General features: G+C 46.1%; 1 protein-coding gene across 1 annotated transcript; it reads right to left on the reverse strand.

Moving 5' to 3' along the window:
* Positions 1-943: 943 nt before the first annotated feature.
* On the reverse strand, positions 944-24,021 carry LOC8042838. The gene is made up of 6 exons (XM_029995208.4): positions 23,740-24,021; positions 16,983-17,173; positions 13,430-13,617; positions 11,595-11,686; positions 4,129-4,252; positions 944-1,692 (listed from the first exon to the last, which is right to left on the reverse strand). Exons 1-6 carry the CDS (start codon positions 23,859-23,861, stop codon positions 1,609-1,611), a joined length of 801 nt encoding a protein of 266 aa, XP_029851068.2. The 5' UTR covers positions 23,862-24,021; the 3' UTR covers positions 944-1,608.

The following is a 24,021-nucleotide window of genomic DNA, read 5'->3' on the forward strand; positions in this document are numbered from 1 at the left end:
GCGTCCTGGAGGGCGTGCCAGACGAAGCAAAAGGCATCAGCTACACGTCCTACATTCGGTGGGCCGCGGTCCGAGCCACCACACCAAGCCACCAGCCGACCAGCACAGCACACCACTTCGCCAGCGCGCCAGCACGCCGATACGTTAGCACCGTCGCAGGCGCCATTAGTCGCGATGTGACAAACTTGTTTGCCACACATTCGGTGCGGGAGGAGCTACGAGCCAGCTGCTAACGAGCACCAACTGTTGAGTCGCACTTGGATAGAAGCGTTGGTATCTGTAAGCTCAATGTAGCTAAAACGAGTATGCGTCGCTTTGCAACACGACTGTGCGCACTTGCACAGCAGAAGACAGCACGTCATTTACTGGTGAATGAAATACCTTTTTGTACAACAGCCTTCACAAATTTAAAAAAAAAAAAAAAAAAAAAAAAACTGAGAATCTCGATGCATGTCGCGGAAGCTGTAATGTAAAGCTCCGGGCCTGTTTTTGACCATTTGAGTCTTTTTTTAAATGTCAAAAGCAACTTCGAGGCGCTGTTATTCATTAGAAAGATCACTCACAAAAACGTTGTACACGTTTCTTTAGTAAATCACCCGTTTTTAATCGGCATAGATGCACACTTCTATAAACACTCCGTGCTTTGACATAGCGTGTCTTCTGCTCGCATCTCATCAGCTCCGACGATGTGAATTACCCATGTTCGTACCATTTTCCCTTCCTTCTACTTGTCCGAAAAATAGTAAAATAAGAAAAATAATAAAATCATCTATGCCAATCTTGGCACAGGTGTGGCGCAATTCTTAGCAAAAATGGAGTTTGAACAAGATGTAGAGGACTTCCATTCATGGTTCAATTCAGCGCAGCACTTCCAGCACTGTGCAGCTTACTGTAGGAGCTGGAGTAAATATTACCGAAAGCAAATTCAACCAGACCCCCATAATCTGTAACAATAGCATATTTTATTATTGCTTCACCGCGTGCCCTTCTCAGAATTGACCGCAGCGGAGGTAAAGCTCTCTTACAAACAACCAAATACTGTAACTCTAGGCAAAGGTGGCACCAGTCATTCAACAAAAACAATAGCATGCACAAGGAGCGAGTGAACGCGCAGTCTCTTCAAGCACCGCACCGATAACCGGATACAACTGCTGTCCTAAAATATTAAGGTAGGCTATTTGGATACAAATAAATAGCACAAAGGTCAAGTGTACACTGACGGAACAAGCGCTAACTCGCAACTGTCGTTTTAATACCGTAGTATTAAAAAATAATATTACTATAGTATTCAAAGTGGTAATAAAACGACAGTTGTTAGTTGGCGCTTGTTCCATCAGTGTTTACTTGACCTTCGTGCTATTTATTTGTAATCTGCAACTGTTGTCTAAACAGAGTACCCCTGTTGCGTCGGTGCAAAGCCAACCACGAAGCTTAAGAAGGATTACCGAAAAAGACGTAGATTACAACGACTAACGTAACACTCAGGATCGTTAAAAAGTTGAAAAACAAACGATTTCATCCATTGAACGAAGGCACCGTTGCTCTCGGAAAGTTCTGCGGAATCTCGTCGCGGCCAATTTGAAAAAAGGTCTAGGATCTCGAAGAGTCTTAGATGTCGTCGTAGCTCCTATTGGCTCCGGCGCCCGAAGTGGCCTGGCAGGTGACCAGCTTGACAAAGTAGACGCAGCCCTCCTGCAAGACAGGGGGCACCACCCGTCAGTCACCACGGCCACCCGCCGAGAACGACTGGCTGCCGCAAGCATAAATCCCAGCTGCGCCCAAGCCAAGTCAAAGGTCGCTAAATTAACACCATTTCAAACCTCCCGAAACAGATGTGCACAAGCGTCAAGCTGCTAATGCTCGCTGCACCTTTCACGTTCCCACGAAAAGTACCGTACCCGACTCACGCCTTCCGAATGTTTGATTCCATAACCACTTCGTGTCAACGGAGAAAACTACCCTTTTGCCAGATTTTGTGCCCAATTTTAATCGAGCGTTGCTGTCTCGGACAAAGGGCAAGTTTGTGAGGGCAGTGGCGAGAAACAGTGGCACGAGCAGGCGCTCCATCCAGATGGGATGTGGTTCAAATACAAAACAAGATCTGAGCAAACAGTCACATTTTTCCTCGCATTGAAACGGCTCACTTTATTTTGCACAACTGAATCGCTACATTCCTAGTGTTACTGGATGCAACTAGCATAAACGTTAAACCTAGCAATATAGCGTGACTTGGTAAGCTTCACATGTACTATATACAAACAGTTCCCAAAATCGCAAACCAAAAGAAATGCAACACACACGCGGAACTCTGTGGACAAGGACACATATGAGATCCAATGGACCAAATATAAGATCGTACCTAAAATGGCAGTTTACATGACAAGGTAAAATATCAGTCGACGAGAAGGATCTATAGGATGATGGTTTTCGGAGTCGGCACACCTGGCCTCCATTTTTTTCCGCCACATTTGAAAAGGCTTTTGATGTAGCAGCTCTTTCAAGTTCTGCACAAAATCTGCCCTTCACCAATGCATCAATCCTACTGTAGATCTGACAGGCAGGAGAAGCCACACAGTTTTCCTTTTTGCCCCGCAAACATTTTGCAGGCAAAAGCAGATGCTAGCTGCAGTTAGTAGACTTCCAAGGTCCAAGTGCTGCAGACGCTGAGCCACAATAAAAATAAATACATTGTTTAGAATTACCGAGCACATAACAAAGATTAAAATAGAAACTACTAATACCCAAAGCTAAAACAAATGTATGTACCGAACAGTTGTAGACACTAAATATAAAATTCCCTAGTCAAATCTTCAGAAATAACTGGAGTTTTACGCGGTTACCCAAAGAAATTAACATTCAAGGAGAGGATAGAAAAGTGGCAAGAAAGAAAAATCACTCAATATGCTATACAACGTAAATAAATAGTATACTATGCCAGTAGCTTGGCGCCACTTCTTTTTCAAGATCTAGAACACAGATGACTAGTGACAGAGTTTCCTCGGCCTTTTCCCAATTCCCTTTTCGTTACCTGGCCGGCACACTACTCAAATCAGCAGCGAGAACAAACCTCCACATCCAGCTGTGGGGAAGTGAACTGAGCCACTGCACAGACAATGGCACTTCCCACCTCACACAGGCCAGCAAGCCAGTGGCTTGCTTTAACAATGAGACAATGACACCCACAAACTGCTACGCTAAAAACCTGGTAAAAGAAAAATTACATAAAATTGGTACAGTCTTGTGCGAGAAACAAAAAAAAACTGCAAGTAAAAAGAAAGAGGCGGCCATCATTTCGAAGTCATTAATGCGGAAAAATACACATGCCGCATCGTTTCCGATATTCCGCGTCCAGTCAACATTGGTATATCGATAACACCGGGAATCCTAGAGCAGGTTTTAAAGCGAGCTGTAGGGCTTGTCCATCGTAGGTACCGATGCCTATGGACACCACTTCTTGTGCCACACACTCTAAACAAAATATTTGTCCTCGCCGCACACTAAACACGCTCCATGTTGGGGCAAAACAAACCGACTTGGCCGCCACTTTTATCGCGGTCCGTACCCCCGCCGGTCTTTCTTCGAATCATGGACCAAGCTACCCCGGAATGGCTTGCGGCACACGGTTGGAGAGAGGTTTCAATCAAGCATCCATACCTCTCGCTCTGGTCGGTGATCCTCTCCAGAGTTCCCCGGGCCCATCTTCTAGGAACCCCCGGCACATATGTTCATTTCTCGTCCGTTTAGGGGGCGGCTACGACTGACGCGTATTTAATCCCCACCCGCATCATTGCTCGCTCGCTCGAGGGCATCCGACGGAACGGGCACAGCCGCACAAGCGTTTGTGACTAGCACGGTCTCTAACGCCGCTTTGCACGCAACGCCTTCGATGCAAAGGCAAGGTGCATCGGCGCCCTCAAGGAGGACAATTGCATTGCCTACCAAAGCTATCTTTGTGGATTGTTTAATGCGCTGCCAAATTCCGACGCAGCTAGGTTGGGAGCCGAAAAAGGCTGGCGGAAAACTAGGATGGGAAGGAAGGAAACTTGTGGCAAGAAGGGCATGCCCCTAGGGGGCGCAGCGTGGCGGGCAGATGCCCAGCGCACACTCCTCGACCAAGAAGAAACAGACCACAATCAGGGAGGGCAGCTCGCTCCAGAACTGCTGGTGGGGCAGCATCTCCCAGCCGCGGGCCCCGCTGTTGTGCTTGAGGATCACGCCCCCCACCAGGTAGAGCAGCACCCCCACAAAGAACCTGCAAGGCACACAGGGGGTCACTACCTCTGCCCACGGGGCAAGACCAGGAACCCACCAAGTATTGTTCGGACTAATAACTAGAAATACACGGGGTTGACAGGAAACACAGAAGTGGTGCCATCTCTTGGCGAGGAGTGGTCAACTCGGTACAGAAAACTGATATCAGTCATGTGCTCCACTGTCTTCCCCCTTACACTACCGTTAAAGAATACATAGGTACCGATTGAAACTGAGAAACACTTGGTTATGGCACTTTTGTATTCATTTATGTGTTCCAGAAAGTTTATATGCAAGTCAGTAAACTTGTTTGCATTTGGACACTGTGTAGTTAAAGGCCAATTTCAGGCTATTAATAATTACTTGTAGTTATTTTACTATTTATCTGTTAGGTCACCTTCAAGTCATTAATATTAGCTAAATGTTAACTACCGCATTTACTCGCATAATGAACACACTGTTTTCTCAAAAAAATTGACACATATTTGGGGGGTGCATTCATTACGCGGGGTAAAATTTTTCCATTTACACACTTCGTGGAAATGTCATAAGGTGCCAATATGACACGGCAAGGTAGTGTGGCGCGTCTCCACTGATGAAGGCGCACCCAAGGCTGGTCGGGGGCGCACCACAGCAACCACGCTTTATAAATTGCAAACCTTTTTAGGATACTTTTGGTGTGCCTTTTGCCAAGGGAAAAGCGCCCTACGAAGCTCACTCGACAAGGAGAGCAACGAGACCGTTCTTAGGCCTAACCACTTTCACGATTTCACTATCCGAAGGCGCATCACAGACGACAGAGTGGTTGTTAATATCAATGCATCCGATAGGCGAAGGATGTCCGGCACTGGGCAATTCCTCGGCCCAAGCTTCGTCCAGTGTGCACGCTGCTCGGTTTCATGGCTGATCAATTCCGCAACTATGCACCTGCAGCCATTACAAGAGCGGCTTGGCGTGACTTGGCCTGACCGCTTGGCAGCAAGAGAAAATTGGCTTGGTCGGCTTAGTGGCTAGCTAACTTGGACGCAATTCGAGACTCGCGGAGCCGAAAATTGAAAGTGCATTCATTACGCGAGGGAAAAAAGTAACAAGTGTTGGTACCCGGTGCGGGGCGCGTTCATTATGCGAGTAATAGCGGTATATTGTGTTATTCGTGTTTTTATGGCAGAGATGGGCTTCAAGTGGCTCATATTATTTTTGGGACCTATTCTTGACACTTGGCAATAAATAACAATTAGCAACTATTATTCCCACCTCTGAGGCATTGGTATTTCAGGGGTGAGATTAACTATTATTGACTATTGGAATATGTTCTTGGGCAGATTGTCTTGAAGTGGCTATACACAACTCTCAGTGTCTATTATTGATATTTTGTGCAATTGGTGTGTTCATAGATTTGATTGACTTCAACTGACTATTATTGGCTATATGCATCTATTGACCTGGTTGGCTTTAATTGGCTATTACTGCTAGTGATGGACCGAATCTGCTGAACTTGAGATTCGACAAAGTTCGGCACATGCCGAACTTTTGAAGAAAAGTTCGGCAAATGTCTGCGCACGTGCGAGAACGCGATGGGGCCATGGATTGCAAATGGACGCCGTGCAGTGGTGCGGTTATTATCGGACAGTGTAGTATAACCAGCGATTACGGCGAGGTGTGGAGTAGGCAACACAGTAACTGAGTTGGCGAGCGAGTGTGGTTCTCTTCAATATTTTCTGCCTTGAAAACAGAAGATCGACTTGGCATTGGCGCAGCCCACTGCGCAAGTGGCAAATGATGCGGTCCATTTTGGATAACGTAATTTCCATTTGACCTTTCCAGTGATGCAACGAGGTAGTTGAAACATTCACTGACAGTGCACTTTAAAGCACTCCTCGCAATTATAACAATCCTGTTTTTGCCTCACAAGTAGTCTCTGCCAAAACAAAATAATAGTGCTTTTTCAATTAGCGTTATTTCACGAACGATTCTTATGTTTTTTGCATAAAACTAAACGCATCATGCTCGATAAAGCACATCTGAGATTCCTAACTATTCCCATCTTCCTAAACGTTTGTGCGTGTCCTAACACCAGAAACCGGAATTTTAATGATTAGAAAGAAGAGGCGTTATTTAAGTTAAGAAGTTAATAACTTAATTTTTTGTACTGTATTAACTGAAATAACCAATCAGGGCTGCCCTTAATTCATCTCTTAGCAATCACCATCCAATCCGAAGCCAGCTGGAAAGCCCGTCGTGCATGCGCATAGCAGTCGAACCTTTGTCAAACTTTTCACAAGAAGTTCAAAAAAGTCGAACCTGGTCGAACTTGAACCTCGACCAGTTCGCGACATCCCTAGTCGAATCTGGTTAAAAGTTTGTAGGTTCGTTGAACCAGTCGAACCCCGAAAGTTTGACCTAAAAATCCAGTTTGACAAAAGTTTGTGACATCCCTAGTCAGAAATGGATGCTAATATCCAACAATAACCACTTGAAGCCATTCCAGTTAGTAAACACAAAAATCATTCATAACTATCAACACTAGTCACTAATAGCCATTTCAATCAAATTTATCTAACATTGGATGCCTATAGCCAATAACAGCCGCTTGAGCCATACTCATTTTAAGCACTGAAATATGCAGAATTGCCAATTATCTCAGCCTAAGCCATCAGTAGACATTTGAAGTAAGTCTGGTCAACAATACCCAGTTGAAGCCATTCCATTTCGTACAAATAAAATTAACTAAATCATAATTATCAATAGTTAGCCACTTGAAGGCATTTTTATTCATAACACTTAAAAAGGAGATAGTTGCGATTATAGTGACTACAGTGAAACCAGTTTAGAATGAACCCACGTACAGCGAATTATTGTCGATATCAAACTCACAAAAAATTTAAATAAAAATGCATGTAAAAAGTACTTTTTATAACGAACACCATATTGGCTATAGCAAATTTTTTTCCCTCGGAAAGGCTTCCAAAAATGCGCAAAGAATCCTCTTCTAGCCTGTCCCTTTCCCCAAAAAGAAGTAGGAAAGAGAGAAAATTCCAAAAGCTCAAGTTGCGAACGAAATTGAGTGAAGAAAAACGATTCAGAAGGGGAGATAAGCTAAAAGAAAAAAACTGCATGCATGCAAAACATAAAAAACAAAAAAATTTTCCAGCGCTTTGTTACAAGGCGGAAGCGAAGAGAAGAGAAAGAAAGAGAAGCTCTTGCCTTACAACGAACGCACCGTGGAAGTTTGTTGTAAATGGTTTTTGTTATATCGAATTACTTGCTATATCGAACTGATCGTAGCATTTCCTGTTGTTTGTTATAAACGGGTTTGACTCTAATAGCCATTAGTAATAAAGGCAATTTAGTCAAATTCTAATAGTCAATGATAGCCACCTGAAGCTGTTCCAGTTCATAAACAGAAATAGCACAATGTTTTCAATACTAATTATTAATATCAAGCAAATATATAAAAAGGCTCGAGGTACACCTGAGCACTTCTTACGAGTTGTGAATGCGAAAGCATGCACGCCGCTCTTCCGCTCCCTTCTTTCATCTACGGCGTACTTGCGTCGACGGTCGAGCGTGCGCGCTGTCCTTCTCTCATTTTTCCCTTATTTCTTTTTCCAACGCTTACACACACACTCGGTGCGCTGACCTTGGGCGTGGAGCGGTGGAGCCGCTGCCTCGCGGACATGCAGCGCCATGGGGTGGCGGTCGTTGAAACTGATGAGCGCAGCGGCCAATGGGAGCCTCGTCGACCCGCGCCACCCAGTGGGACCGAAGCCGAAATCCATCAGCTTTACTCCGCTCCTTTGGGTTCGGGGAAACTAGGTGCCGTTTGGCCGAGCTTTTCGCGTGGTTTCATAGCTGGGAGCTGGCTTCACTTGAAGAAAGGGTTTAAGGTGCCGTTTGGCGCAGCTTCAAAGCTGATGACGTCGGCTCGCTCCGTAGGACCAGGTAATGCTTCCGCATTAAAACTTGAGGCTGATATCCGACAATAACCAGTTGGAGCCCATCATTCACCAACGCCGAAATAGATAATCGTTAGTTATCTCATTAATATCCATTGGCAGCCATTTAAAGGCACCCTGCAATCTTATTTAAAGGGCAACTCCGCTTCATTTTTGATATTTAGAAAACTATCTAGCCCTCTTCAGTATCCTATAGGAAGACCCCACGTCAAATATTACGATCTAATTCCGTTTATTTATTTAATAAACTGGCCAGCAAACCTTCAAGCGAGCCAAGTCGCCGAAATCTGCCAACTCTAGCGTGCGGCGCGAGGCGCAATCATCAGCGCAGTCAATGCCACGGAGTTGGAGCGGCCAACGTTGAGCCACTACGTCAGAGGCATGATACGTCATTCTCACGTTTTGCTTGTTTTTACTTCTCAGAGCGCAATCGAACGATGACGTCATGAGTTTCTCCTCCCGGTGTTGGCTGACCGGGCGTTCACGTGATCACCGTAACACGGATGCGCTACTTTGCGCTGCCCTGCGCGCTTACCGGTCTGTTTCTCCGCTCCCCTTCTCTTTCGTCTTCTCCCCTTCCCTTTCTCCCCCAGGCAATCACCGTACACGCCACGCAAAGCGACCTGCCCGCGTCCAATAAAAAAAAAAAAAGAACCTGCCCGCGTCGCGTGTCCTGTTTCTCGCTCCCTCCCGAACGTCACAAGACCACGTGGTTCGACGTGACGTGCCATGCCTCTGACGACCCGAGACCGATGTTGCCTGACGCAACCGAAGTTTCGGTTTCGGTATCTGCTGATGTTTAAATTAAGATTACACAAATAATATTCCACATTTCGCGAATCCGAAGACGTAGAGTTGTTTAGTAGTGCTTTGTGAATGTGAATCACATGGAAGCCTAAATTTTTCGGAATTGAGCAGAGTTGCCCTTTAAGAGTCTACCTTTTTTGCGGTTTCCACACCTCTTGTGGTTCAGGCAAGCCAGCGGGCACGGAGAGAGTAACTAAATATCAGAGCATCACATTTTAACCGAACGACACGCAAACCTCCTCCTCCTACGGGGGCGCCCCGTGGTGTCGAACGCACTCCGCATGCGACGAAATCGTGACGTTGTTGGTCCTGGTCAACCGAGGAGAGAGAGAGCTGCCCCGTTCCTGGGCAGCCCTCTCCTCGGCCTCACCTCCTTTCCCTCCCTCCCCACATTCCTCAGTCACTGCGGTCTGCGGGCACGGGAAAAGGGGGGACAGAGGACCAAGGACGCCATGAAGGGGGTTATTTCTCGCTCGTTTTTGTAATTGTAGTATGCCTATATCTTTTTAAAAAAGTTAACTTCGAGAAAAGAAAAAGTTTACCAAGTTACTACTTTCAGTGCGCACAGGTTCGGTGCAAATTAAAAAAACAGCAAAAAGTCGTTGTGGGCCCTTCAGAGGGCAATGTGGTCAAAGATGCTAACAGCAAACAAAAGCTACTTGAAGCCGTTCATACGTGTAAACAAACAAAAAAAATTCTGATAATTGTAAATAGTAATCACTTCTAGTCATTTAAAACCATTTCAAGATTGATGCATATTGTGCATTATGGTACTCGAAGACAATGACATCTAACAAGACATTTCTCGGTAGAAATAAAACAAACCCCTAGAATACCATCCATCCGCCCATTCCGCACTAAGCGCCCACACCCAACATCTGAAGCATCCGAAAAAATATGCGCAGCACGTATATTATACGTAAAATTTATGACCTCACATGCGCCCATCCCCTATTTTTTTTGCGATTCTCTTCAAAATTTTAGTGGGCGCTTGCTCGGTATTTTACGGTAAGTCAATGAGCTCAGAAGAGGTAAATAATTATTTAGACAGTACCAAAATCCCTTTGCAATTCCTCAAAGGTCTATACAAGACGTGCTGCATTTTGACATCAAAATACGTCCAATATTACGAGCTCATGCATTGCACGCTCCATCGAGAAAAGGAATATTGCATAGATTATCGATTTCTGTGCCGAGTCAGACCCACTTGCTGCATTTCCAGTGAAAATAGTTAGTGGATCCACTCCCCCCACGCCAGGATCGCTTTCTACTTCCGTCTCCTATTTTACTCCCGAGTTTCCTGCATACGTATTTACTCGAATCTAACGCGCCCTCGATTGTAATGCGCACCCATTTTTCGAGGTCCGAAAAAAAAAAAAAAAATATGCGATGACCTCCATTGTTACGCGCACCAGATTTTGTAGGTTGGATACAGAAATGAAACTTTTTCTCATTTGGAGCAACGAAGGTTTATTCTAAATGCTTCTATCTTGCAATGAAATGAACAGCGCTGTCTCACGCCGGCAAGGTCGTCATCGGGACGACGGTCCGATGCAGAGCCCGTGGTGCGGTATGCATCACTCGTCATCGTTGTCGGACGACTCCTTATCAGTGTCAGCGGCCCAAAGCATTTCATCTTCGGTGCCGTCCATAGCAATAGAAATTCCGCACTTCTTGAAGGCCTTGATAACCATGGCAGACGGGATCGTGCACCACGCACCTATCGCCCATTGCACGTGATGCGGCCCGATCTCCATCGCTCTCCGCGCACAATATCACTTTTCTTTTGAATCCAGCATCATGGTGAACGCGGCGTGTCTTTGCAGTGGGAACTTCCAAGCTCATACAAACGCAAGAAAGACACGAGCTGGCTACGCTCGAAGCCTCTCAGCCTCTCAGCGCGTAATGGAGAGACCATTCTGAAATGTCGATGGCGATACGGTAGTGCAGTTTTGGGTCGCACTCGATTGCAGCGCGCATAGGATTTTTGGACCTATTTTCCCGGAAAAAAGGTGCGCGTTAGATTCGAGTAAATGCGGTAGGTGGTATTCACCGGATGCCATATTTGAAGCAACTGCTCACAGCGAATGCTTGGGTAGAGTTTCCCGTCAGCTCTCGGGCAATCACAAGAGAAGAAGGGAAGAAGAAACTCTTCTCACCGGGACTTTCCCTTGTACGTCCCAGATTATGGAAGGTTAACTTTCACTCAAAATTCGTACAAAAGCAGCTTTCCCCTCTCTCTCTTCCCCGGTGGTTTGAAAGCAGCAGCGAGCGCTGCTATGACTGCCAGTGAATACAACCTATTAATCTCCCAGGAATTTGAACCCACCGTCGTTCGAACCGGATGGTCGTAAAAAAAAATGGCCTTCTCCAAAATAAAACAATGACGCGAAAAAAAAAAAAAAAAAAAAAAAAAGATCTGGCAGTCTTGCGTGAATTTACAGTAGAGTCCCGGCGGCAGTTGTAACACCCTCTAACATGTACGTGGGTATCTTGCAGCCTAGGGGAATGCCTCGTACCCGCCGGCAAGAGCAGCCAGCCGCATTTGCGGGCGAACCGGCGTGGAGTGGCAGAACTCACAGGATGAGCAGGACGGAGCCGGCGCTGAGTCCGGCAGAGGCTGTGGCTGGCTTGGTGCCGCAGGCCCCGCTGAAGGGCACCGTCAGGTTGCGCTGCGAGGGGAGGGTGGAGCAACCGTTTATGCTCCGCTTGCGGAGCAGAGTGTCCAGACGGTCTTAAATCAGAGCATTGGAGAAGTGAACGTCGCTCTTGCAGGAGACGTGACAATGCAACTAGAAGTTTGCCCCGCAAGCACCGTCGTGCGTCTCCCAAATACCCCGGAAGCGTGCGTACGTGCATGCCGCGTTGTCGGTCGTCACGTCAACCGCTCGAACACGGCCGCCTTGAAACTATGCTCGCGTTATAAAAAAGAATGCAAGTGGTACGTGCAATCTCCAAGAACTTTTTTTTCCCAGGGCAGGAGGTGGGGAGAAAGTAGGCAATTTTTTTTTTAGATGGGAGTAACCACGACTGGCCACTCAAGCACTATAATGCTTTAGTAGGATCGCGGTCCTTTGGTCGTTTTATCGGGGTGTCTACTGGATTGTGCGCTTCAAATACCCCAACTTTTCCCGGTTTTCCCAGGCTATTCCGATCGAATTTTCCAATCCTTACGACAAAAGGAAATGCAGAAGATGAGGTTGCAGCAGCCATTCCCATATAATCAGGCAAATCGGGCGACAGTTTGCGCCGCGCAGCGGTGCCTAGGGAAACTGTCGCTCGGTGCAACGGCTGGCCATGCCATTGCATGCCACACCCTCCCACTTCGCTGCACGTCTCTGCGCCGCAGACGTCGCCAATTTTCTCCGAACTAATTTTTCAAAGATTTCCTGGAGAACTCTAGGTTTTCCAGGTTTGTAGAAACCTCGTGTTATTCCGCTTCTCCAAAGGAAATAAGGGCGACGTCATACTGTGAACTTTGATGGCAATGGTTTCAATAACGCGACGGCATGGAGCTTCCACCGTGCTTGTTACACATTTTGTCAAGCTCGTCGTTCACGTTGGATCATGCTAGTCACGAGTAAGAAGAAAGCCCCAGTCAGACCGCTTGTACATCGTACAGTATTCGCTGCAGGCATGATGCAATAAAAACATACCTCGAGCATCTGGAAACATGCTCCTTGTGCACATGTGCTTTGGACGTGTCCCCATTGTCATGCAAGCAAGAAACGTGCCTCAGTGTCTCCAGACTGTTCTTCTTACGAGGCCTTAGGGTACCTCAACATCCCCAAATACCCTGTGGGGGGCCCCCAGGTGCCCACGCACCTTCTCCATTGAGGAGGAACTGGAGCACTGGTTCTTCCGACTCTGACTTAACGCTCGTCGCAATTCAATTCAGAGAGTAAGGCATCATCGACCGACCGAGAAGTTTCGTAAAGTACTTCAGGTTTGGAAGCCGAGACCTCCGGAACGTTGAGGAAGCGGACGCGCCAAAATTAAACCGAATGGAAAAAAGGCGACACAACTTCTCACCCTTACTATTCCCGTTCAAAGCTCCTAAACCTGAACAGCTTGCAACTATTGAACGTGTTCCCGCTAAATATCCTTAAAAAACAAAAGCCCACACTTTTTTTTTTTTTGTGCCATTTTTTTTAAAAATAAAACCAAACTTCTGGGAAACATATTCTGAAGGAAATGCCCGACTGTGCGAGGGTTAAGCGACACTAATCCGAGATTGGCAGAACTTTCGGCTTCAGAAGGCGATTTTGAAGCGAAGCTTCGCGCGTTGCTTCAGAAAGTTTGCTAGCTCGAACGAATTCATCCTGACCACTTCACCAAGCTGAGATGCTAGCCTAGGCACCAGGAACAGCCAAACTGGGCAGACGTTCAAATATGTAAAAAAAAAAAAAAGCTACCTCGCAGTCGTCGCTGCTCTTGACGTTGTCGAACGGCAGTTTCGCCAGCAGGGTGTCGTTGCCGATGGAGATGCCCTTGGCGGCATCGCACTTGAACACCAGGTTGGTCTTGAGGATCCCCTGGCACTTGGTCACACTGACGTTGCGATTGGGTTCGGATTCAAAGTGGGCCACGAAGCTGTCGTAACCTGCGCAGCACCAGCATTCATGCCGGTACACATATTTTATGGAATTAGCAACGAGTGACGGATGATGGCGCTGAAAATGTCTCAAATACAGTTACATTTTACAAATGTGTCGTAGTTGCAGTACAGTCACTCACAAAAAATAATTTACTCATGTCGCGACGATTTCTAAAAATTCCACAATATTCGGGTATGCTGCAATTTTGCCACAGCTGAGCGCCGACTTACGGTGAAGTTTGAGGCATTTGCCCGTAGTGCTGATGTTGAGAAAAAAAATCTAGGAATTCTTTTGTGCTTAACCGCTCATGTTTTTACTGCACTTTCGTACGAGACTCGTTTGTAGCCTGTAATTTGTTTTTGTTCTTGGCACCCCTCCTCTGTAACGCTTTCAAGTCCTTAAAGTATTAAAAAAAAATTTTTCTTTCTTTAAATTTGTAACTGAGCTATGTTACAAGCTACTCAGATATGTAACCACTGAGTTACAGTTATTGAAACTATGTTTCTACTTAGGAAGTATTCAGTCATAAAACCGAAATGACAAACTACAGCAACCTAAATATACTTTCGATTGCGTAGTTACTTTACGCACCCGCTTAGAATCTCGCTATGTGTGTGCTCCGAAACCACACCACACGGATATAGCTCACACAAGCATTACATCGCTTCTACAACATTATTAGAGGAATCATAAGGTACTCCTTCATTGCATTCAGTGCGTCCTCAACCTATTTCTACTCTCGAGCGGAAAAAAAGAAACAGAAAACCGCAGACAGCGATCTGCTTGATCCAAGTGGTGCGACTGCCCTTGATATCTCCGATGCCTTTCCGATCGGACGGAAAGCCCCACCCAGAGGTCAGAACACCACTTGGACCCCCCTTTCTTCCACGTGCGTCCCAACCCGAGGGTTCGGTTGGACACCCGAGTGAAAACATTGCCAAGTGGCCACTTACCAGACTGCATGGAAGCATGAGAAGGAAAAACAGAACACCAATCGCATCAAGCACCGAGCATTTGGGCCACGATGCGTGCACATACTATTTAATTAATGAGGCTGCACGAGGGAACTTACGCTAAAGTTGAAGTTTGGGCGAGTTGGTATGACACACTCCGGTGCAAAGGACAAGAGACCGGATGAAGAAAGACGCAGACGCAACGCCGTGTATGTCCTTCTTCATCCAATCTCTCGTCCTTTGCGCCCTTTCAATTTTCGAGGGACCGTATTCTGCTCAGCTTGAAGCCAAGACGGCAGCCAAGGTTACAAGCGCGAGGAAGCCCCCACTTCTCGCTTCGTGACGTGCCTCTCTAGCGCAAGTGCTTGTCTCGCTGAAGAACGTTTGAAAGCCTCCGTCTTGCACTTTCGTGCCTGCAGGTTCGCTGCAGTCTCGGCCCGAGTGTGAACGCAGCATAAAATGGAGGAAGGTATGGAACTTAATCTAAGCTTTTCCGAAACCCGTGGCAGTACTATGCAGAACTGCACATCGATCTGGATAGTGACCAGTGTTTATGTCATAGGATTATTAAGCTACAACTACAGATTTTCAGCTATATGGGGATCTCATTTCCTGGCCATGTATTCAGGTTCCCCGCTAAATATCGTGGAAAACAGATGTCACGTGACCTATGCACCGATTCAGTTTCCCCTTAACCTGCTTGTGTGTGCAACGATGAATGCTATCGTATTCGTAGATAATCACCCCCGTGTTTTCTACATTATAATTTATTTTTTTTTATTTACAAAAGAAAACCTGCAGCGTTGGAACTTCGGCATTATGGCAGGAGTTTCAGTGACACTTTAAGAGTTTCAGTGACACGAACATTAAAACAAAGTGTGCTTGCCAAGGTGGTCCCCAAATATTTAATATCAGTGTTATTACTTAGTTTATGATGACCAATAAAATAACACAATGGGACACGGTTACGTTTCCTCCCAAAAGTGACTCGCACAGACTCATCCACATTTAAGCCCAACTCCCAAATCCTGCACCAATCCAACATTCCATCCAGATCCAACCGTAAAAAAGCCGATTCACTAGCACTGTCAACCTTGCTATAGAAAACACAATCGTCCTCAAACAGCTTTATGGACGAGTTAATAGTCGATGGTATATCATTAATAAATGCGAGAAATAAAAGCACTGACCCCTGCCGCACACCAGAAGTCAGATCAACAAAGTCTGAGCTTGCACCATTGACGACCCTGCTTTCTCCCAGAGAGGTAATTTTCTGTCCAACGGTATACGTTTCCATCGAGGCTAAGGGAGCTCAGTTTGTGTAGCAGCAAAGGGTAAGACACTTTATCGAAAGCCTCGCTTAAATCAAGAAAGATGGCGTGCGTTTCTCTTCCCCCCTCAGCCGTTAAAACAAAGTCACGATAAAGTTCTGGAAGCTGCGTGGCGCATGAGAGGCCCTTTCTAAAACCATGTTGAGTAGAATAACTCTTTGTATTGAAATGTCTCGTAACATTGCTATAAAAAGCTATAAAAGCTTACTCTCGCCCCCGGCCGCCAAGTAGGCATATCCGGTATGGGCGACAAAAAAATGTTAAAATGTTTCAACCTGCAAATAGTAAAAAAATAGAGGGGAGACAAAACCAGAATGGGCGACGGTTGCGCTTATCTCCTAAACGCATTCTATCGGCGTGGCGACGGCAAAACATTGTTTTTGCCCATACCGGAAGTGACGATATTTCAAGATGGCGGTGCCCTTGTGAAAAAAGTCCATATGTTTAATGGGAACATATTTGTCCATTAATTTTGACAAACAATTTTTGAAGAATTCCCATATAGCGTCTACACCATTTTCTAAAGCGAAACGCTCGAAAGATTCAGACAGCCCTTTCCCTATATTGTACATATAGGCTTTCCTGTCAGTACCCTGGGCAAGAAGAAGCTGAGGGAACGTCAAGCTAGCAGGGACTATGTTGTGGTCGCTAATTCCTGGGAGGACGGCTACATCAAGAACTGTTTCACTGTTACGCAACGGTTTATTTTTTTTAGGCTTTTGGACCCCACGGCGTTATTTTCAGAGAGCTCAACGAGTTTGATGTTGTGTGCGTCTTTCTTAAAAACACCTCATTAATATTATTACCAATTTTCAGGCAGCGAGAAACAACTCTGTCTTTAGCACATTTCAACATGGAGGCAATGTCGGTGGAGAAAAAATGAAACCCTAGCCTGGATTAGCTAAAGTGAAGAAGTAGTTTCACGGTCCTTTTAAAATCGGGCCTTCTCCCTCGCCGACGCGCCTACCGATAAGCGGTAAAATGCCGCCCAACTACAAGGGAGAATCGTGAGAAAGGGGAGGCAATCCACCCACCAGTTTGGGTCCAGGAACACCACCCCGAACAAAACGACGGCAGGGAACTCACCGTTGGAGGTTAGGTTCTTGAAGGTACCGAGGGTCTGAGGGTCATGCAGCGTGCTGCCAACCTCGCAAGCAGTGTTGGGTCCGCACGGGTTCACTTTGAGGTTGTTGCAGAACTGCAGGTACCAGGAGCAGCCCCCAGTGTTGCTCTTCACTTCACATTTGTCCTTGTCTGGCTCCGCATACCAGACGGCGCTGAAGAAAGCAGATGTGGAGAGGCTCTTACGCTCAGACTTTGTTCGCTGCAGGACGTCCTTGGACGTGGGGGGGGTTCAATTCGAGGAAGGTAAGAATGTTCACAAATACCACGCACTAGCAAAAAGGTGAACACAGTGTCCCCCCCCCTTAAAAAAAAGTTTCTGGGCTTTTGTTCGCCACAAAAATATATGACGCATCACCGCTCACCCTCCGCCCAAACGCAGCGCTAACAGTTCGACCCATATGCCAACGTTTAATAACAAATTGTTATCTTTTTAGAAAGTTACAAGTGGTTTTCTCAAAATTTCCAGGGGAAAATAGGGTCCGTTCTTGGTAATTGGTGTCATTTGCTTCACGTATTTGAAGGCCCCATCGACTGCCATTTTCCCTTTAAAATCTTCAAGAAAATCACCACTTTTTACAATGTTAACGGATAGTACTGAAAATTTGCGATCTAGTTCAAACTGCTAGCGCTACATTTGAGAGGAGAATGAGCGTTTGGCAATGTATAGTTTATTTTCTCGGTAAGAAAAATACTGTTAATTAATTCTAGGGATACCCCGTGCATATTTATTTTATGTATTTAAAAATATTATTAGTTACATTTGAACCTTTAGTGCAGTGGTCTCAAACTCATTTGAGTGTAGGGGCCATATTGCCCACACTGAAAGGTTGAGGGCCAATGTGAGATGAGGGGGGAGTCAAAAGATTTTAAAGTGAAAAGACCTCGTGCCCTTTGGTTTTTGTAAACTCAGTTTTCCCAGTGACATCTTTAAATTTGATTTGTTTATGACTAATTTGGGCCCTGACCTGATGGGGTGACAGGAATTAAAACGAAACCACCTCGGCCAACGTGCTGTCATTTTAATAGAACAAGAAAACAAGTACACTGTCGTTCCTGTTGCCCAATCTATTCGGGAGTTAATCAAGCTCAACATGCCTCTAAAAAACAATAAGTTAATTTGACAGTTCTTGCTTTCATGACAATATTTATGACAATATTTATTACAACACTCTAAACAAATACTTGTCTTTTAACTTTTTTTTTTTTTTTTTCCTGAATTCCGAGTTTGTGGTTTTATCTTTGGAAGTTGATCGCGTTGATCGAGAGTTCGCACTGCCGAGATGCATCCTTCAATGCATAGCTCGCGCTTGCAGCCTAGTAGCAGACTTGTTGTATAGTACAAAAAGCTGGGAAGCAAAAAATAAAGCAAAACAAAGGGCAAATAAACAGAGATAAGTATACGCTCGTGCGGGAACTATAGGGGGCGCATTAAGAAACTCGCGTAGTGCCGCTAGCGGGGGAGCTGGCATCCAACAGTGAGGCGCGTTCAGCAGCCTGCGGCTTCTTTTCGCATGCCAAACTGTGGCAGCGGAAGCACGTACGGACGAAGCTTTTGCTTTTTGAGCCGATACGTTGAGGGTGATCTTGCACGAATGCTGCGGCAGACCTAAAAAAAGCATCTAGCTGTCCACCGCTTCTTATATATTGAGTTTGAGTCGTTAATAGGGATAATTTTTCTAGCTGCGGTCAAAAAAGGTGTCTGAGCAATTTTCCGAAAAGCAAGATGGCCACCACCATAATTGCTCTCAGTGGGAAATTTGTTTAGCTCGTCGCTGTAAACGTAAGACGTACTAATGGGACAATGATATTTGGAGGTGAGTGATATGTTCACTAAAGAAAAGTGTGTTCACCACTGTCTCAGTAGGAAAGTTTTTTTCGCTCGTCGCTAGAACAGTAGGACTGCTTAGACTATGATATTTGGAGGCAAGAGATGTTTCACTAAGTTCGTGCACTAAGTGTGCCCAAGTTTCATTAAAGGGGCCCTGCAAGGACTTTTTACTGTTTTTTAATTTGCACCGAACCTGAGCGCACTGAACGTAGTAACTTAGTGAAACTTTTCTTTTCGCGAAATTCGCTTTATTTTAAAAGTTATAGGCACTTTAGAATTACAAAAACAAGCAAAAAATAACCTCCTTCATGACGTCGTAGGTCCTGGCTTGAGTGGCCGTGAACTAGACGAGGAATAGTGAGCTCATCGATCGCTCACGGCCGCCGCACTCCGTGTCAACGGCGCCAGAGGGCGCCACTAAACCATATTCTGGATAGGCTGTATGCAGCGGGCTGCCAAAGCGGCTTTCATTGCGTTTGCTGCGCGATTAAACACTAATTCGGCATGACACTTCATTGGCCACAAACGATAGCAAACACGGGGTAAAGATCAGTTCAGAATGGGAGCCCACTTCGCGCTGCCATACCGCGAAACGGCCAAACCGCAAAACAAAGCCTCTCGCGGAAGGCCTTCGGAACGCTCGGAGCCGGTCGGATCCTCCTGTCCATACGACTGCAGCGCCACCGCGTACATCCGGGATTTTTCCGTGTCGGCGCCTTATCCCACTACTCTTTTCTAGTATGCGCCGCCTTTTCCACCGCTTGGCGGCGGGTATGTTGACGGGTCATTTCTTGTTTCCGTACTTCATAAACTGCATTTCTTTCTTTTTTTCATCTATAATAGTGAACAAAAACTATTTTTATAAATAATTGAAACGGTTCGCACCACTTATATTTTGTATTTCGACCAAAAAGAAGTTTTTAGTGGCTCTGACCAGTAGTAAGCCCAGGACCAAAGACGTCACATTTTGCGCGCTTTCGGTACCGTGGGTCGCCCTCGTCGGTGGGGGAGGTTTCCGTGTCGTCCGGTTAAAATATGGCGCACTGATATTTAGCTACTCTTTCCGTGCCCGCTGGCTTGCCCGAACCCCAAGAGACGTGGAAACCGCATAAAAGGTAGACGCTTAAATATGATTGCAGGGCCCCTTTAAGACAGCAGGCGTGAAAGTTATGTTTCGAACGAATAGAGGAATAAAGCTGCACGGGGATATCCAATATTGGACCCAAAACGTTGTGTTATAACCTGGCTGTTTAAAGCGCAGATTTGGACACACAGGTTCTTGGACATGACCGTAACTTGACACAACACTTATATACCAAAAACAGGTGGCATAAGGAAACCAGGTGGAAATTTGGTTTGGGCGGCGTAACTGAATGGGCACGTTCAGTAGCGGCCCCGGAGTCAAGGAGTCACTGACTCCTTTCACTGGACGGCCAAAAGTCACTTCCGGTGCACGTAACTCCGGGGCTCCGGAGTCAAGCTCCGAAGCACCAAGTTCGGAGACGGTGCACGTAGAGTCAAAGGAGCTAAAATTACGTCATTTCCTGACTGGTGACGATTTACGGTGCTAAAAGAGGAAAAAAAAAAAACAATAAGGCGGGATAAGCTGCTTCGGTTCTGTCGCGGGTGCGCGGTTTGCTCGCTTTTATTAATGAAAAGTGCTCAAAGACGAATAACCTGTTTGAATACCTTTGCAGGTAAGGCTCTTTCGGAAAATGCATTGGACAGTATTTTGTTTGGTTTGAATATGCTAATAAACAACACAAACGTTCATTTGACGCCGTGTCTTGATCACCGTTGCACGGAAACTCGGTAATATTGACGATAGTCCTGTCCGCGCTCAACAGAGCAAAATTGGGTATGAACGCGACTTTGGAAGCCGGTTGGACACTCACGCAAAGCATGATACCGATTAATGTTTTGTTTGCGTAGCTAAATCGGGCTCGCTTCGGCCGACAAAACCTTGATCGCCGAGCGCGGCCGAACTTCCCGTGTGTATACGAATACATTTTGTAGGAAGTTTGTTACGAAGGGCAGAACAAACTTATGGCCGTATAAAAGTATCGCAACCGGCGGGGTAGATTCGCTGAGCTCTGTATTTTGCATGTGCTGACGACGTTTTTTGTCGTAGCTGCCTTTGCACCGCCAAGCGAAGGGCTCGATCGCGTTGCATCACTTTGAACAGCAGCGCTGATCTGTACAGTCACTCGCTTTATCTTCAACGAACTTGTCAAGACTTCTTCAATACCGGCGTCAAATAAAAGCGATCGTGCTCGCCATCGTCTGCTTCCAGTTTATTCGGAGACCGCCTGGCACAGGGGAGGAAGCGGAATATGCGTAGAAGCAGGTTTGGAGCGGTTTTTTTTCGCCGTTCAGTAGGCGCTCGGATGACTCCGACTCCAGTCACTCCGTTCGGGGGCAAGGGAGGCGCTACTGAACGCGCCCAATGGGAACAGATTTTGACCGTGAAAGGGCTGTCAAGAGAATACCTCTCGTCGTGGGAGGTGGATATTTAACAGCTAGGAAGGGACTAGTGGACTGTACTTCCAATTGAAACAACTTTACGAAAGGTCTTTCCAAAGCCGAGAAAACCAAGTTGTCAGCCAACACACGGTTTGGCCATCAAAGGCTTTTGCGGTCAGCTGTTGTGTAATAACCTGGCTGTGCGAGGTGCCGATTTTCAGCACACAGGTACTTGGATATGACCGCAACTTGACACAGCACTTATTATACCAAAAAGAGGTGGCACAGCGAAACGAGGTGGAAATTTAGTTTGAGCGGCATAACTGAATGGGAACCGGTTTTAACCGTCAAAGGTTGTCAAGAGAATACCACTCATCATGGGAGGTGCACACTTAACGGGTAGGAAGGGACCAGTGAACGGTACTTCCAGTTCGAACAACTTGCAATAGGTGACTACATAGCATTTCCACATCCAAAAGGAGGCTGATCAAGAAAGGAAGCACACCATATACACTTCCATACTCAAACGGCGACTGTCCACTGCTTCCGAGCTTCATTGTAGTTTTCCTTACATTCATATTTCTTACTTTTCGGACCATCCGAATCTTTCTTTATGAAGTACAGACTGTGTACCACACACTGGTCCGGAAATATCATCAACACATACGATGGGGACGAAACTTCTTTGGAGGGCACTCCTCCAACGAAATTGGCAGTGCATACCCGCGAGTGTGGAATGGCATTTCAGTTCGTACTATCGGCGCTAACATATGTAGGCGTTACTGGTACGAAAAACGCAGAGCGCAAAGCGGCAGTGTAGAATATGTCAGGCGTGCCGACACAGTGGCAGACATGATCGGGAGACCAAATTTATTGCGTCGTACGGCACGGGTACATCGTCCTCGCAGTTTAAAAAAACATTGGCTTGTTGAAAAACTGTGAAACTTTATCCCTACGAGAAATGACGCATAAATATTGGAGCACTTAGCGACGCAGCAGTTCATGCTGTCAACCCAGCGCAACGGCACCTCTCCAACTTCAATGCGTACCCATGTACGCGGCGTGGTTTCATTTCACTGAAGTTCTCACTGCCTACCTTCGGTAACGGCCGCGCGGCGACGCGCCGGTCGCTTTGCACGGAGTGTATAGACTATGTGAATACGTCAAAAGAGCAGCTACTTTTTAAGCGAAAATATATCAATGAGATGAGATCACTACTGCAGATTCCATTTATTGCGCTCGAGACATAGGAACTGGGACTCGTAGCTGGTTGCCTGCGGGCTGCGTCCCAGTGAGTCTTGGGCCACATGCGGCCCACGTGTTTGAGACCCCTGCTTTAGTGGAATAATCACGGGACTTTTGTTACATTCATATATGTTCAGTCGATTGCGCACGGTGAGGTTGTCATTGCCAGGGGAAGCAGCAGTGAGGAGAGAACAAAGAGAAAAAAGCCAGCCTGGGGTCACAGGGTGAGAATTCCAGATGACCTTTGGAGCATGCTTGGAGCCAAAAGAAAATAAAAGGCGATAGAACACCGCACAATTTGAGAATGAAATGCAATGAAAAGAGCAACGAGGAAATAAAAACTGTCAAGAAAATTCTAAAAACTGCCTTTTTCTGCTCTTCAAAAATTTGGCACTCATGAAGCTAGATAATGCCAATAAAAAAAAATAGCTTCAAGATATTCCAAAGTAGTCAGACGCATCATTCGACCCTACCACTCCACACATTTAGAAGGTAGTGTACTAAACAGTTGCCTTGCTGCCCAATGACTTGCCAACAGTGTTGTTCCTAAACTCAAGGTTTTTTTAGGTTTTTTTTCACTATGATCGTTCACCAGCTTGCCTGCGCAGTAACCCTTATTTCAACCACCATTCTCTTTTATTTCTTATCTCAAAGTAGATATACGATGTTAAGAGAAACACATGTTCGTTATTTCTATCGATTAAATCTGAATTTGACAACATAAGAATTTGATTTTTTTTTTTTTTTTCAAAGTTCCGTTTAATATATATATATATATTGTACATGTTATTAGACGACGAAGCGGTCCATATCAGCCACAGAAGAAGCGGTATCTGCGCCAAGCCCGAGGGTGGGAATGCACGATAAGGCCGTGCAGAAAACAATGACCCTTTTCCGAACCTGGCGACTCAAACCTCCGGCAATTTGCCCCTCCGAAAACACGTATCGCAGACAGTGCTTCTGTGGTCATCATTGACCTTGCTCAGCTAGCGGCGATCTAATCATCGGTAAAAAAAACCGCCCCCACAAGGTGCCGCCTCGGAATACGACCTCTCGGATTTTGAAGAGCGTCTTAAACGGCCTGCGAACAGCGCGCTTCGGCCTGATCCCCCTTTTGTTGTTCGTCGTACACTGTCAACGCTCACGTGACGATTTCGAGTTCCCAGTAAACAGAGGACTCACGACAGCAGGCTCTCGTAGCGATAGCCTCCCTCGAGCTTGCAGTTTTGCGCGGCCGCTGGGCCGACAGCCTCGCAGAACCAGAAGACGGCGACGGCTTGGACAGCGAACCTTAGTCGATTCATGACTGGGAGGAAACTCGCTCAAATTTCGCAGCGGCTCCTAAACCGAAAATGTAGCAACCACATCTATGCAGCCGCTGCGGAGAGTCGGAGACTGCGATCACAGCGATGACTTGGATTGATTTGGATCGGATTGTCTGCTTTTACATCCACCGCTTACGCA

This window comes from Ixodes scapularis, unplaced genomic scaffold, assembly GCF_016920785.2.
Source record: "Ixodes scapularis isolate PalLabHiFi unplaced genomic scaffold, ASM1692078v2 ptg002900l_1__unscaffolded, whole genome shotgun sequence".
In the NCBI taxonomy this organism is placed as follows: Eukaryota; Metazoa; Arthropoda; class Arachnida; order Ixodida; family Ixodidae; genus Ixodes; species Ixodes scapularis.

Coding starts and splice junctions, on each gene's coding strand:
- LOC8042838 (XM_029995208.4), bottom strand. CDS start 23,861: ATGAATCGACTAAGGTTCGCTGTCCAAGCCGTCGCCGTCTTCTGGTTC. Junction 13,618..16,982: donor CAAGAACCTAACCTCCAACG/GTGAGTTCCCTG, acceptor GGTGCTGCGCAG/GTTACGACAGCTTCGTGGCC. Junction 4,253..11,594: donor GGCTCCGTCCTGCTCATCCT/GTGAGTTCTGCC, acceptor TGTGCCTTGCAG/GTTCTTTGTGGGGGTGCTGC.